Below are 14,414 nucleotides of genomic sequence, written 5' to 3'. Positions count from 1 at the left end.
ATTGTCCGTCACACATAACATAAGTCACGCAAGCTCCCTGCGCCGCCTACATGAAACAGCAGGCTCAGGCATACATTTTCGCGGTAGAAAGAGAGGAGAGACGCCGTACGCGTTACGCCTTACGCTGTCTCGAGTTTATAATTTTTTCCCCACCTCAAAAAGTGCACAGCGCCGCTAAAGAAGTTTTCACTTCAAAAACTCATGTTTCATTCAAGTTTTGGGTTAGAATAAAAACTCAATCTAAACATAAAGCTTTATTTCAACAATAATTACACTTTTTGTTACAGACTTACAAATTGCGTTAAATATTATTATTTTATTATGTTTTTTTTTTCATGTGATGTATAATAATTATGTTTAATAGTAGGTACTTGTTCCTTATAAACTACTTATCTACAAAAGTCTGATTACAGTCATTTGTGTTTTTGATAAAGTTCTAAACCAAAAACTAAAAGATAAAGGTATTTTTTAAAGACGTCATTAATTTTGCAAATCAAAAATGTTGAAAAGGTTTAGAAAAAACACAGTACGGATTTAACCCTTAATCGAACGGAACACTTTTAATGAGATTTTTGAAAACTAAGAATGGTTTCTAGGTAATTTGGGTGAGTAGATTACGAAAACATATATTTAAAAAAATAATGGGGGGGGGGGGGGGGGGGGAAGGGAGTTTTGTGGTGGGAAATAATTTCCCGTTATCCGTTACGGAATAGCAAAATTTTAATGAAGTGGGAAATAGATTCCCATTGTCCGATACGGTTACGAACTTTTTACCAGTTAGTAGCTGCCCCCGGCTTTGCTTGGAATTCAAGTATGATTTTTTAACGTTATCCTCAAAAATCAAAGAAATAAATAAAAGAAAGGGAAAACAAAAACAGGCACAGATATTTTTGTGTAACAGACAAACGGGTATATATTTTTATATATGGAAACAAATTAAAATTTAGGTGGAGAACAAACACTGGGAAATAATTTCCCACTTGATAAAACCTACCAATTTTTTGTAAATCGTAAGTTCAGGAACAAACAATGGAAAATAATTTCCCACTTACTAAAACCTTAAAATCTAGGCTAAATCATATCGTTGTCACAATTCTTTTCAAGCAAAACTCAGGGAAAATAATTCTTGTTTATGATAGTATTCAGTGTATGCACTTACCAGATTTTTTTTCGCATTTAACCTCAGAACACTAAAAAAATTGTTGTTATTGCAAAAAAAATCACGACAACTGACATTGACTTTGACGTATGGTCACAAATAGCGGCCATTAGATAATTGTTGCCATTTTTCAAATTCAAAATGTTACTAAGATTTTATCTCTGCATTGTTGGTATCGCTGAGTGCTGCCATTAAAAAGATAAAAAATATTTCGTAAATTAGAATGAAGTGGGAAATAATTTCCCGATATTTGATTAAGGGTTAAAAGTTAGAGGGGCGTTAAAACATTATGTTGTACTATTTACTGTCAATGTATGTTGTTTGTCAATGTTACCTTACAGGATCTTAAATGCTCAATACTATTTTACATATTAGTTTTCACCACACCAGCTCCTAAAGGGTCTATTCTTCTAAAACTGATGAGAAAGTTGCATTTAAAGGTCACTGCCCACTACACCGTATCATAGTAGGAACGTGTCAGGCAAAAAAATATTCTTTGTATTAAAAAGTATGAGACTAATATGCCCACTAGCCCGTTCCGTCACCGACCATACCCGTCGCGTGCCATCACTGACCTTCAAACATTGTCGGCGAGGATATTTTGCCGGTGCCGAAACGCTCCGTGCATGTGCATGGCACGCAACGTTGCCAGAACGGTGCGTGCAGGCGGCGAAACGGTGAGCATACGGGTTATAACCGCTTATGGTGACCGTTGTAAGCCCGTTATAAACGCGTTGTTATATTTCTTGCTCGCTCTTACCAATCTGATAACTATTCGCTTGCTCTTTCTGACGAGTCTTGCTCTCACGAATAAAACGCGGGTACTAAGGGGATGAGACACGGATGCTACGGGGATAATATATAGGCGGATGCTATGGGGATGATACGCGGTTACTACGGGCACTAAACCCGTTATGTACGGATATGAAACAATGTGGACACGGCGTAGTGGGCATAGTAGTCCGTATCGCGTTACCTTCCGTGCCTGATACGTTCACAGCACGGTCATGGTATGATACGGTGTAGTGGGCAGAGACCTTAATTCATAAGAGTGGCAAAGTAATTAGATGCAAATTTTGAGTTTATCTTCATGTTGGCTGGTGGAATTTATACTTTTAAAGTTTTAAGTTTTAATTGTCAAATATTTATTAGCGAGTCAATTTGGATTTGATTTGTAATGTTTTACAGTTAGTATTTTCCTCGCGTTGGTGTGGTGAAAATTGTTGTATTTCACGCGGTAGGAAAGTATTTTTAACCCTCGTGGCTTTAATCCCTTGCGACTCTCAAGATTCTACTTTTTGAACTTTAAATTTTGGAATCATTTTCTGCTCGGGTATCAATATCAGCACGAGGAGCTAAACAACAACTTTGCCCCCTTGTGAACCAAATAACGATTATCTTATTTTATAAATCATAATTTATTTGTCGTTGTCGAGTGTTGCCAGTTGCTATCTGCTTTTAGCCTGACTCTTCCTAGCCTCAACTCTCTTCTGCAGGGTAGTGAGCAGAGCGCCCAGAACGTTGTGGCCGGGCAGTCGTTTGCCGAAGAGCAGTCGCTTCACCGAGTCATCATACGTTAGAAGAGCTACCATATTCTGTAGCAGGAAACCTTGACAGTATTCTAGAAGCTGCGTTGCTCCATAAACCTGGAATTGCAAATAAAACAAAATGAATGAGCAGTTTTCACAAAAAGTGTCAAATTTTGGAATTTGATTTGGGTGGGGTTGAACACACTGAATGACGGTCATCAACCGATCACAAAATTTGATTCACATAAAATTGCCGTTTACATTGAAAAGAAAAAACTAAATGGCCATGAATCGATCATCTAATAAATGAACGTTCAATAGAAGAAAAAGAATAAGAGCATAGACATAGGGGCTATTTATAAATTACGTCATTTCAAATTAGGGGGGGGGGGGATCTGGACGACGGATGATGTGGTAGCATGACGTAGGAGGAAACGGGGTCATTCGAAGCATGATTTTTGGATGATTTTAGGGGGGGGGGGGGTGTCAAAAATCGTCAAAAAACGATGACGTAATTTATGGACAGCCCCATAGAGCAATATATATTTATTCAGGATGCTTAATAATATTGCTTGTAGGTAGGTACTAAAACACTTGTAGGTATTAATACAAAAAAAATAATTTTGACACTGGTTTTTTTGTGGAGATCAGTCCAAAATATCACATTAGTACGTAAACTTAAGGGGCTACCCCACGCCAATGACCTTCGATCTGAATCCCTTAGTTTTCTAATGTTTTTTGTAGCTCATTATATTAACAGCAACGGCTTTAAGCAATATAGTATCCCATATTTACTTCAAAGTTCATTGTCTTCGAGATATTTGGCATCAAAGTTGAACAATTTTAGGCTAAAAAACTGGTTTTCTGGCCATAACTTTTGTGTTAATTAGTTTAAAATTAAAAACATGGACACGTTTTTCGAGAAGTCAAAGACGAACCCAAATATGTAGATTTCGTACATGTAAGATTCTTCACTGCAAACTAGATACGAAAAAAGTGTTTTTTTAGACAATGTTTAAAAAAATCATAAAAAAATAAGTATTCATTTTTTTCAAAATCCGATGGACAAAACCGGAGATAAAAGATTGAAAAACCGATAACCGTTTGTCTTATAATTCTATCTATAGTGCAAAAAAAGGAGATACGATTCAAAACTTGTCAAAAATCGATGAAAACCTCAGGTAGCCCCTTAACTTACATAACAGATAAGTACGAGAGGATGTTGTAAAAAACCGGGCAAGTGCGAGTCGGACTCGCGCACGAAGGGTTCCGAACTATAATGCAAAAAAAAAAAACAAAAAAAAGCAAAAAAAAAACGGTCACCCATCCAAATACTAACCACTCCCGACGTTGCTTAACTTTGGTCAAAAATCACGTTTGTTGTATGGGAGCCCCATTTAAATCTTTATTTTATTCTGTTTTTAGTATTCGTTGTTATAGCGGCAACAGAAATACATCATCTGTGAAAATTTCAACTGTCTAGCTATCACGGTTCGTGAGATACAGCCTGGTGACAGACGGACGGACGGACGGACGGACGGACGGACGGACGGACAGCGAAGTCTTAGTAATAGGGTCCCGTTTTACCCTTTCGGTACGGAACCCTAAAAATGAAATCAGAATAGGAATAGAAGAGAGACCAAAATTGAGTCACCATTTAAAATCGAAACTGTTAAAAAAATAAGGCTAAACAGACTTCTTATTATTCTGACGTACCTTGGCATGGATGTATACGGAGACAAGGTTGTGCAGCCCCACGGACTTGGCGGCGCGCGCCTCGCAGTGCCGCTGGAGCGGCAACAGCTGGAAGAAGGACGCCGCGGCCAGCACCTCCAGCACGTCCGTGTCGGGGATCTCCAGCCCGCCGCAGCCACCCGAATACAGGTACTTCATTACTTGCTGACAAACAAATATTACAGCATGTTTAACTTTACTCCGTATTTTGGATATGTTTAATCAAAATCCCTCATAACGGAAGTACCTAATGATTTAAAGACAACCGATAATTAGTTATTGCTTGTTTGAAAACCACATCTGTAGAGAGTGTAAGTAACTATTTTGTTTGTTTATAAAGTTTTTTTTATCTAATTTCTGAAGTTTTTGATTCGTTTTCTGGTGTTTCATTGAGCTATATTTCCGTAATTTGGGCTAATAAGGCCTCTGGGCTACTTAGGTATTATAGAGATTAGTAATATTAGTATATATTATATACCTGTACCTAGGCATATTCATGGCGGTAGTTACCTATATGTGCACGACTGGCGGACTTGATAGAAGCAAATAGTCCATAATTGAATTTCAATTCTTGCGTGAACACTTGACACTGACCTCGAAGATGTCGTATCGTATATCGTTGATCTGCACAAGCGGCGGCGCGGCGGGCGCGGACGCGGACGCGGAGGCGGAGGTGGGCGCAGCGTCGCCGGGCGCGCGCGGCGCCAGCATCGCGCGCAGGCGCGCCGATTCTGACACCAGCACTATCTTGTGCCCGTAGAACAGGCGTCCTTCCACTCTGAACAATAAAACATATTTGTTCATCACAATAAATATTGGGAAAGCTGTCCACACCAGCATAGGTAGTGTTATTTTATTTCTACTCAGGATCACAAGTTCTATCTTTTCTGAGAGAGAAATAAGAGTCCTAAATTTCCATACTTACATTTTCGTCAACCAATCCATTGCAGTCATGCAAAGTGTATTAAAATGTTAATGGGAAGGAAAAAAAACATGGTGCACTTTTTTCATTATAAAACAGAATCAAATTGTTATTTTGGCCATGTTACTAAATAGGTATAAAATGTAATTATTTTAGTTGAACTATACTAACTACCTATATTTCACAATACGTTACCTGAATGTAACGTCGGCGAGCGAGGGATTGTTGACATATGACGGGTCGACACGGGCGGGAGCGGGCGCGGCAGCGGGCGGCGGCTCCAGCACGCTCGGCACCGGCTCCCAGCCGTAGCACGCGCACAGGATGTCTGCTAGCAACAGCACTGTGCCCTCCTTCTAGCCGAAGGAATGTCGATAAAGAATGAAGGAATAATTACACTAACGTTGCCACTGCGTCAAGATTATATAAAAACGTCACACTCTAAAGAAATTGTGACTGAAATGAATAATTTGATTTTGAATCTGAAAGTTATTTTCAAATAGGCATGCATCAACACTGACTAGAGTTTGACCAATGAGTCGTTTCGCGATTATTATCATTAAATTCTTTATATGGCAAGTTTTGCGCTCATCAAGTTTAAAGTTTTCAGTTTCTAATAATTACATGGCCTGTGTAAAGCTTTTTAAAATTGTCCTTGAGGGTAGGATGCTCAATTAATCATTATTTACCTTGCTGTATCGTAAAATGTTGAACAGCAATGGAAGGCACTCGTAAATGAATTGCTTGCTGTAGTGACTATCATCCGATGGGCACACCTGTAAACATATTGGAATTCAATGTCGTTACCAATAATTTATTATACTTATGTAAAATAATAACATTATTTTCTTTAACAAGCTCGGACATTTGTCTCACTACACATAGAAGCCGGTAACAGCTATTGCAAACCTTAAACAAGATTTCTTAAATTATAAACCTGGAAATCGAACAAACGTAAGCGGAAACTTAAACTTTCGACATCTCGCTGGCCCAATATTACACGGTTCTATGTTTCACTTTTATCGAACTGAAATTTGAACATTGTCATAGTGACATTAAGTCGAATTTCAACTATAAGGAAAATGTAACATAGAACCCTGTAATACTGGGCCAGCGATCTGTTTCGAGCCTTACGCTTTTCTGCCCATTGAATGATTTCCAAAGGCTGTCGCGGCTGTTATGCGGCGGGTAGCGGTGAACGAGTTTAATCGTGTTTTCCCTTAGGTATACCATCGCCCACACTGTTAACTGTCCATTGGTGGACCTTATTACAAAAGGCATAAGGTCCACCGATGGTTAGTAGTTATGTGTTGCTGCTTGTACATGCTAAGATAAAATAACTTAGCGGTACTAGCTTCTCTTTGTTCGCCGCTGGTAAAACACCTACTGATTACCTAATGTCTATGTATGCTCTTGTTATGTGACTCCAAAAATATAAAAATAAAAGGGAATTGTACCTGCAAAAAGTCCTGCAGCAGTTGGTCTATGACATGGTCCAGTGAGGCTTCCGCAGCGGCCGCCAATGACAGCGTCCACGCGTGGAGAGACCAGGGCACGCCTAAGGCTCGCAGTTCCAAAGTAATATCTGAAAGATTGAAGATCTTGTTTTTATATGTTATCTACAATTATAGAGAAATTAGTATGCCTACTTATTTCTCTTCGCTACAACTTACAGCTGCAAGCCAACACACACAAATCTTAATTCAGATAGTTTGCAAGGAATTCTAATTAAATAGATTTCCGTGATCCTCTTTTATCGCTCTGACAATGGGTTAATTTAAACTATAATCCTGTTTATTAAATCCCTGAACAGTAGTTTTTAATATTAGTTTACAATTTTTTGTTTAAATTACATTTACTATACCTGAACAGTTAAGCGTCAACTAGTGGGAATCAAAATAAAATCATCTTTCATCATCATCATTTCAGCCTTTTATCGCCCACGGTCGAGCTTACGCCCTCTGCCTCTGATTCGAGTAGGTGCGCCGGTTCGGGGGAGAAGGTTGGATTTCAAACATAGTCTAATAAAACATGGTCTTCTCTTCCCAGAGTGACACAAGCCTACGTCACAATAACATTGCCACTTTATATAGCGCTATCGCATATTATCATATAGCGCTGTCGCATGATGACGTAGGCTTGTGTCAGTCACGTGACCACGAAAAGACGGGAAGAGAGTACTAGGCGGAGTATATTATTATACCATGGATTTCAAAGTTCCTCACTCGGTATCGAAGCTCGATATCGAGTATGGTGTGCTCCATGATTCTCGTGGCGACTCGGATATTATGCAGTCTCCTCAGTGAGCGAAATAAAAAAATAAAGGAAAGCTACCCAAGTGGTCAGTCTCAGCCGCGTAGTACATAGCGTCCTGCAGCGCGCGCTGCTGCTGCTTGGTGAAGGCGGGGCGCGCGGCGGGCGGCGCGCCCTCGGCCAGCACCTCCTCCAGCGACAGCACGGCGCCGGCGCGCGCGCCGCCCCCGCTGCCGCGCACGCACGAGCGTAGGCACGAGCGCGCACCGTGCGTGCAACACACCGCTACGGCGCTGGACAAGAGTTTACATATTGTTACATTTTGTAACGTAATTTGGTTCAGGGGCCCACAAATATCTGGGGATAGATCTGCGGAAACACATCTGTTCCTAATTCCCGTCGTGTACCTACTACATCGTGTATTAAGTTCGCCAGATAAATCTGATGGACGCAACTGTAGGTACATATATTCCTAGCTAATTTCGGCCCGCGGGTTAGATTGGGCTTGCTTACTTGCCTGCAAACAGGAAGCAAGGTACCGAGGGGCCATTCCATCCGTCCTGCGGAAAGAATAAAAAGAGCCAAAGGCACGGCCGTGTCATTCATAAACTTTGGAGACCCCGGACTCGTTAAATGGATAAAGAATGAGATTTTTTTAATGATCATAATACAAAAGTAAAAGAATACTACAATAATTTTATGTGATTATAAAATATAAAACAAAACAATATAAAAAAATACCTATAGCATCCATGTTGAGCTGCAGCACTATAGCACAGAGCGTCATTCAGCTGCGTGGAAAGGAACGGGTCCGCTCCGTGGGACAGCAGGAGTTGCACCAACTCTTGGTTACCAGCACCACATGCCACCTGCAACGTAATATGTACATTGTGATGCCATTGAGTAAGGTATTATGCACGTCGAGTCTCGAGTGGTTTTTAAACGTCGTTTTTTTTAAATATATATGCAAGAAAATGACAATAAACGTAACATTTTTTTACCTACCATAGCTTAATTTATACACTACACACGTACAGAGCCACCAGCCTGTAACGTTACCTGTAGGGGCGTGAGCGTGCAGACGTCCTCGCCCCGCGCCGGCGCACCGTCGACCCTCGCGCCGGCGCCGAGCAGCTTGCGCGCGCACTCCACCGCGCCGCCGCCGCCGGCGCCGCTGCACGCATACACTAGTGCCGTCCAGCCTGTAAGATATAACCAGGAAGATTAAGCTAAAAAAGCGCATATTAAAAAAACGCGGGTTTAAATGAGAAAAACAATTATTATTGCTTTGGTAATCCGCGATACAATAAACGAATGGGGTAAAATTAATTTCCTTGTGGCAACACTACCCCAGCCACAGATTATAAAAATTTAGGGACATTTACATAAGGTTGGTGTTCCTCCTGTCAAATATTATATATATTATATCTTGGTTTAATGTATTGCGTCTCACTCTCTTCTCTAAACAAAATGTGAGATGCAAATACACATTGGACACTTTAGACAGGTGGAATACCACAATATTACTTTGGCCGCAGACGTTCGGAATTTTCATTCGGTTTCCGTACGGAGTGATAAGTGGGAACGGGACGTCGCTCTACAAATGCATAGCGCTGTCTCGCTTGCACATGTAATTCCGTACGGAAAATTCCGTGCGTGTGCGTTTAGAGTAAGATAGACGTCTGAGCTTGATTTAGCCATGAGTGCGATAGAGTGGGGGCAGTGGGGCTAATTAAACTCTTCACGCGTAAAATAATCCCGTCTGGACTGGCTTTAAGGAAAGGAAACTGTTATATATATTATAGTATAAGTACTAGAGTCTGTGCGGAAAGAGAAGAGTCGTCTCTTACCGAATAGACTCTACCACGATAGCGTTAGTCGTGGAGGCAAAGGAGCTAGGCTACGAATTTCAATGCAAAGGTACAAACCAGCAGTAGGCAGCAAGCCGGCGGCTCGGTGACTAGTTGCCGGTAGCATCGACAGCGACACACGACTAGGTACATATTGTTTCATAGTCATAAAAGGTGTAACACTATCAAAGGCATATCAAAGGTACACAAACCAGCAGTAGGCGGGGTGTAAGCAGGCGACTGGTTGCCGGCGGCGGAGGGGGTAGCGGCCCCGTGCGGGGAGCGCGGGGACAGGAGCGACGCGTGCGGCGCCGCCACGCCCGGCGTCTCGATGTTCGGGTCTGCACCCGACTCCAACAGCATCTGCAAAAAAGGAAAATTATTTGACAACAGCAGAGATATAGTGGACGAGCGCTTTAGTAAGTAACTACCTAGTGGTGAAGGTGTACCTATAGTACCTACATATTGTGTCTTTTTCCTAACCAAAACACGTTAGAACTCAAAGTCAAAGTCAAATATGCTTTATTCATGCACTATAGGCCTATCAACAAGCACTTATGAACGTTTGAACGTATGAACTCACTTCCTTGGCTATTTTATGCTATCTGAAAAGGAAATACACCACCACAATCAGATAGTCCCCAGCGAGCGTCGCTTTCATTAGCACCGTGAGCGCCGCGGCATCGGTAGCGTCGAGCCCTGCTTGTGGCAGCAGCGTCTTTATGCCGCCCAGCAAGGCCGGCCGGCCGGAATATGATGAAGAAAACTTACCGCCACAATCTGATCGTCCCCAGCCAACGCCGCTTTCATGAGCACTGTGAGCCCCGCAGCGTCGGTAGCGTCGAGCCCCGCTTGCGGCAGCAGCGCCTTCACGCTGCCCAGCAGGTCGGGCCGGCCGCTCAGAAGCGCACGCTGCGCGAGCCCTAGTGCGGCGCGGGACAGCTCGTCCGCGGCGCGCGTGCAGCGGGACCACGCTGGTTCTATGGCTTCTTCCAATCTGGGAAAGAATAGTACATTAACTACAAAGATATAAACACTAATCACTAAACAAATTTTACATTTTACAACCTGCAATGGCGCTCATGGTACTTCACTTAAGTGACAGGTCTGGGCGGGCAGTCGGCATGGCGGGCGTGGGCCGTAACCTGAATACACATATGGGTACTTACGTGACAGGTCTGGGCAGTGAGCGTCAGGCACCGTAGGCGGGGCCCGTAGTCTGTCTGCGCTCATGGTACTTACGTGACAGGTCTGGGCGGGCAGTCGGCGTGCGGCAGCAGCAGCCGGGCGGCCTGCAGCACGTCGTCGGCGTCCGGAACGGCGGGCGGGGGCCGTAACGCCGCATGCGCTCTGGCAATATGGTTAAGTTCATTACAGAGTTAGACCAAAATAACTCAGCAACTACTTTGATGGAGTGTAAATAGACTGTGCAAGTGTTATTTATAATTTTATAAGTACGTTATGAGAAGTTCATAGAAGTTTGACGTAAGTATAAAATAAGACTTCCACAGTTGAGGCACGTCTAGACTATCAAAATCGCTGCAGACTTGTTACACTTGTTTTGTTGTTTGTAAGCTACACATCTATCTAATTAACTACTATCTCTTTAAGAGCGTCCTATGTTTCAACCAACCATGTCTTAAGCCCCCTCCAGACTATGCACGAGAATCGCGGGCGAAGCCGCGAACGCGAGTGTGGAGTCGATTTCGCAGGTCTGCGTTCAGGACTCCACACTCGCGTTCGCGGCTTTGCGCCGCGATTCGCGCACGAGTGTGGAGGAGGCTTCACAAAAAGATTACCGGCTTTGGATTTGGCTTTAATGGAGATTTTGGGCTTTGAGGGTAAGCAATAACAGTTTATTTCATGTTAATGAGTATTTCTGTATCATATTTCGAATTGTTGAGGTTTTACTATAGTAGGTACAAAGTTAAGAAACACACCTGATAACCCGGACCCATTCGCCGAGCGGAGGCAGGGCGCCGGCGCCACGCTCGCCCCACAGTCCGTTAGCACAACTGGCCGTTGATGCTGCGTTCAGATTGTGCTCCAACTGTAACATTCACAACAGTTTGTATGGTTTGTATGTAAGAGACTTGAATGATTTCCAGATAGAGAGGTGGATGCACGATTTTCTGCGCCAAAAGGTTTCGTCTGACGTTTGGCAGTAGGTACCTAATAGTGGTGGTGGTTTAGTGGTAGGACCACCATTTCTTTGAATAAACCTTTTAATGCCCAGTTTGTCACTGGTCTTACGTGGTCAGGACCCTAGCCAAATGACAAATCCAAATCAAAAATACCAATCGAAACTTAATATACTTACAGATATAGTGGATAATTGTTTTCCATCGTATTTTCTTGGAAACGTTCGTATTTGTCATGCTACCTCAGTCAACCTTAGTAGTTTTTGAACCGAGACTGACTGAAATAGCAAGACACGTTCGTACGTTTCCGTGAAAATAAAAAAACGATGGAAAATAATTACCTATGCACTACACTATATATCAGGGGGCCGATTTTTGACTTTCGACCGCTCGATTTCGTTCGAGTTTCGAGTATTTCGTTCAATAATATCTGCAGTACCCGGCATTTAAATTCTACTAATAGAATTGAAAACGAGTGGTCAATACCACTCGATTCCCAATTTATATCGCACGTATTTCAAAAATCAGCATTATGCTGTTTTCCACCGATTTTCGAGTGACGAAATCGAGCACTCGAAATTAAAAAATCGGTCCCCTGTAAGGAAATCATGACGTAACTTTTCGATGTATCTGTCATCAAAATAGATAGGTACAATATTACTTTACGATAGGCGTTTGTAGAGAACAGAGGTCATCTTAGCTATGAAGCTGGCACAGTAGAATGCTGTATAGGTAAATGATGGTAGCAGCACAGCGTGCAGCTCGGCACAGCACCGCGCTGACGGTACCTGCGAGCAGCGCATGAAGTAGTAGAGCGCGCGCTCGGCCGCGGGGGACAGGGGCGCGTGGCGCGGCGTGACGCGGCGCAGCACGGCGCGCAGCTCGGCGGCGGAGCCCGCGCAGGTGGTCAGCAACACCGACGCGCCGGATCCGGTGCTGCCGTTGGAGCCGGCGGAGGTGCCTGAACCGCCTGCGAACATAGTGGCAGCTTTAGCCCTTATCAATGTCCAGGGTTAGAGTTAACTCTAGTAATTGCACCGAATAGTTGATCTGATATGTGCCTTTAAAGGCACATATCAGATCAACTATTCGGTGCTTCTTTAGCAGCTCTAGCGACTTTACGCCAGAATTATCCATGGTTCATTGACAAGATAATTTTTCCTGAAGTGATATCTTTACTAGTCAAAATATTTTTCATGCAATGACACTCTTAACGTTGTGCGTTACAATTAGGAAAAAAAAACTGAAAAATTTAACTGAAAGTCTGCTGTTATCCCAGAGAGAACTGTCATATTATTTAGGTACGTTGCCATAACCAGCAGTTTGATGCAATCAGCTCTAAATTAAATGTTAAGATGTCTTACCAGAACCATTAGTGGTAATGCCCGAATCGTGGCTGAGTCCCAACTGCCTGTGCTCTGGGCGGCAGGGGCCAGACGACGAGCCCGAACCCATCGAGCTCATGGACTCCCAGCGAGAAATAGACAGTGCTCCTGTAAACACAAAAGCGAAATAAAGTAAGGTGTCAGAAACCTTATCTGACGTGCTGTCGTTTTAGACGGTTTTCTCGCCACAATCGCCTCAGCTGCGGAATGAACTCCCCACCGAGTTTTATCGATTGCCTACAGCCTACAGTGGCAGTTTTATCAAAAAACAAAGAAATGTACTGGTTTTTAAAGGGTAGGCACATGCATGCTTGTTTGTCAGGGGTGCCACCAGCGTGGTTAAAAAGGTGGCCTTTCCCATCCTATTGTCGTATGTACAAACTTGCATTCCCGTTGCCAGGGATTTCGGGGTTGGTCCCATAGTAAAAGTTGCTCAGTATAATCCTAAAACCTCCCTGGCAACAGGAATGCAGTTATTTTTTAGCCAACCTGTATAGATGCTGGTATGGGGTCAGAACGATCTCCAGTTACCTGAGGCGATGCGGCCGGCATTCAGGTGACTGTAGGGCTGCAGCAGGCCCCACAGGTCCGCGCAGTTGGCGACGGCGTGGTCCACCGCCGCCGGCGTCACCGGCCCGGTGCCGCCGCCCGCGGTCAGAGCGATCTCTTCTAAGAGTGTCTCCATACCGGCGCAGAGGTAGATCGCCGCGTATCTAAAAGATTTTAATACGAATGTATTTTGTGACTTTAGAATTAGAAGTATTAGAACTCCTAAATTCATAAATACTGAACTGTGCGGGGCAGCAGGGCGGAGGTTGGTAGTAGGTATATTGACGTAATATGTTGCCGAGCATTTGGTTCTTGTTTGTGGTTACGTACTTCGAGGTCTTAAAGAGACTTGCGCCGATTACTGTTGTTTTAAGCTAAGATGACGAATCTTGTGGACGAATAGATTGCATGTGATGTGATCATGTGAATACATTTCATGTTTTTATGGATTTTTGTTAGAATCGGGATTTGAAGAGAATTCGGAGGCATAGAATAGAGACTATTCATTTCAAATAAAAAGTAGAAGACAAGATTTACTCGTGGACGAAGGAAGCTACGCGCACGTCCAGCATCCAGCGCTGGAAGCGGCCCGGGGCCAGGCTGGTGCGCGCGCGCGCCGCCGAGCCCAGCCGCCGCGCCGCGCTGCCCGACGTCGCGTACATCGTCGCTGCGCGTTGACAACCCTGAGGAACATAAAAAAGAACTTTAGTGACCTTAATAAAAAGTTTCAAAAATCACACAATGGACTAAATACCTACAGAGGCAGATTACAGGAGGTCTTATTGCTAAAAAGCGAACAAAATAAGACAGACAGAGATAAGTTAGTGGACTAATTTATTAAGTATTTTGGCGTTTGTTCTGAATCACTTTGTAAGTGGCAATACAGTCACAG

At 43.2% G+C, this 14,414-nt stretch overlaps 1 protein-coding gene across 1 annotated transcript in view; it reads right to left on the bottom strand.

The window, feature by feature from the left end:
• Positions 1-2,331: 2,331 nt before the first annotated feature.
• The window catches only part of LOC134806908 (ankyrin repeat and BTB/POZ domain-containing protein 2), a 33,862-nt gene continuing 21,779 nt past the window's right edge, over positions 2,332-14,414 (bottom strand). The window contains exons 9-25 of the mRNA XM_063780332.1: positions 14,060-14,205; positions 13,505-13,686; positions 12,953-13,081; positions 12,377-12,558; positions 11,388-11,497; positions 10,690-10,797; positions 10,219-10,444; positions 9,660-9,810; positions 8,657-8,799; positions 8,339-8,466; positions 7,679-7,890; positions 6,802-6,929; positions 6,034-6,120; positions 5,540-5,700; positions 5,017-5,200; positions 4,405-4,587; positions 2,332-2,805 (exon numbers count right to left, since the gene is read on the bottom strand). Of these exons, the coding sequence (XP_063636402.1) occupies positions 2,608-2,805; positions 4,405-4,587; positions 5,017-5,200; positions 5,540-5,700; positions 6,034-6,120; positions 6,802-6,929; positions 7,679-7,890; positions 8,339-8,466; positions 8,657-8,799; positions 9,660-9,810; positions 10,219-10,444; positions 10,690-10,797; positions 11,388-11,497; positions 12,377-12,558; positions 12,953-13,081; positions 13,505-13,686; positions 14,060-14,205 (2,658 nt within the window). The 3' untranslated portion in view covers positions 2,332-2,607. The remainder of the gene's footprint in view (positions 2,806-4,404; positions 4,588-5,016; positions 5,201-5,539; positions 5,701-6,033; positions 6,121-6,801; positions 6,930-7,678; positions 7,891-8,338; positions 8,467-8,656; positions 8,800-9,659; positions 9,811-10,218; positions 10,445-10,689; positions 10,798-11,387; positions 11,498-12,376; positions 12,559-12,952; positions 13,082-13,504; positions 13,687-14,059; positions 14,206-14,414) is intronic.

This window comes from Cydia splendana, chromosome 3, assembly GCF_910591565.1.
Source record: "Cydia splendana chromosome 3, ilCydSple1.2, whole genome shotgun sequence".
NCBI lineage: Eukaryota > Metazoa > Arthropoda > Insecta > Lepidoptera > Tortricidae > Cydia > Cydia splendana.
Note: the sequence above shows the minus strand (reverse complement) of the source record. Positions and strands in the feature narration are given on the sequence as shown.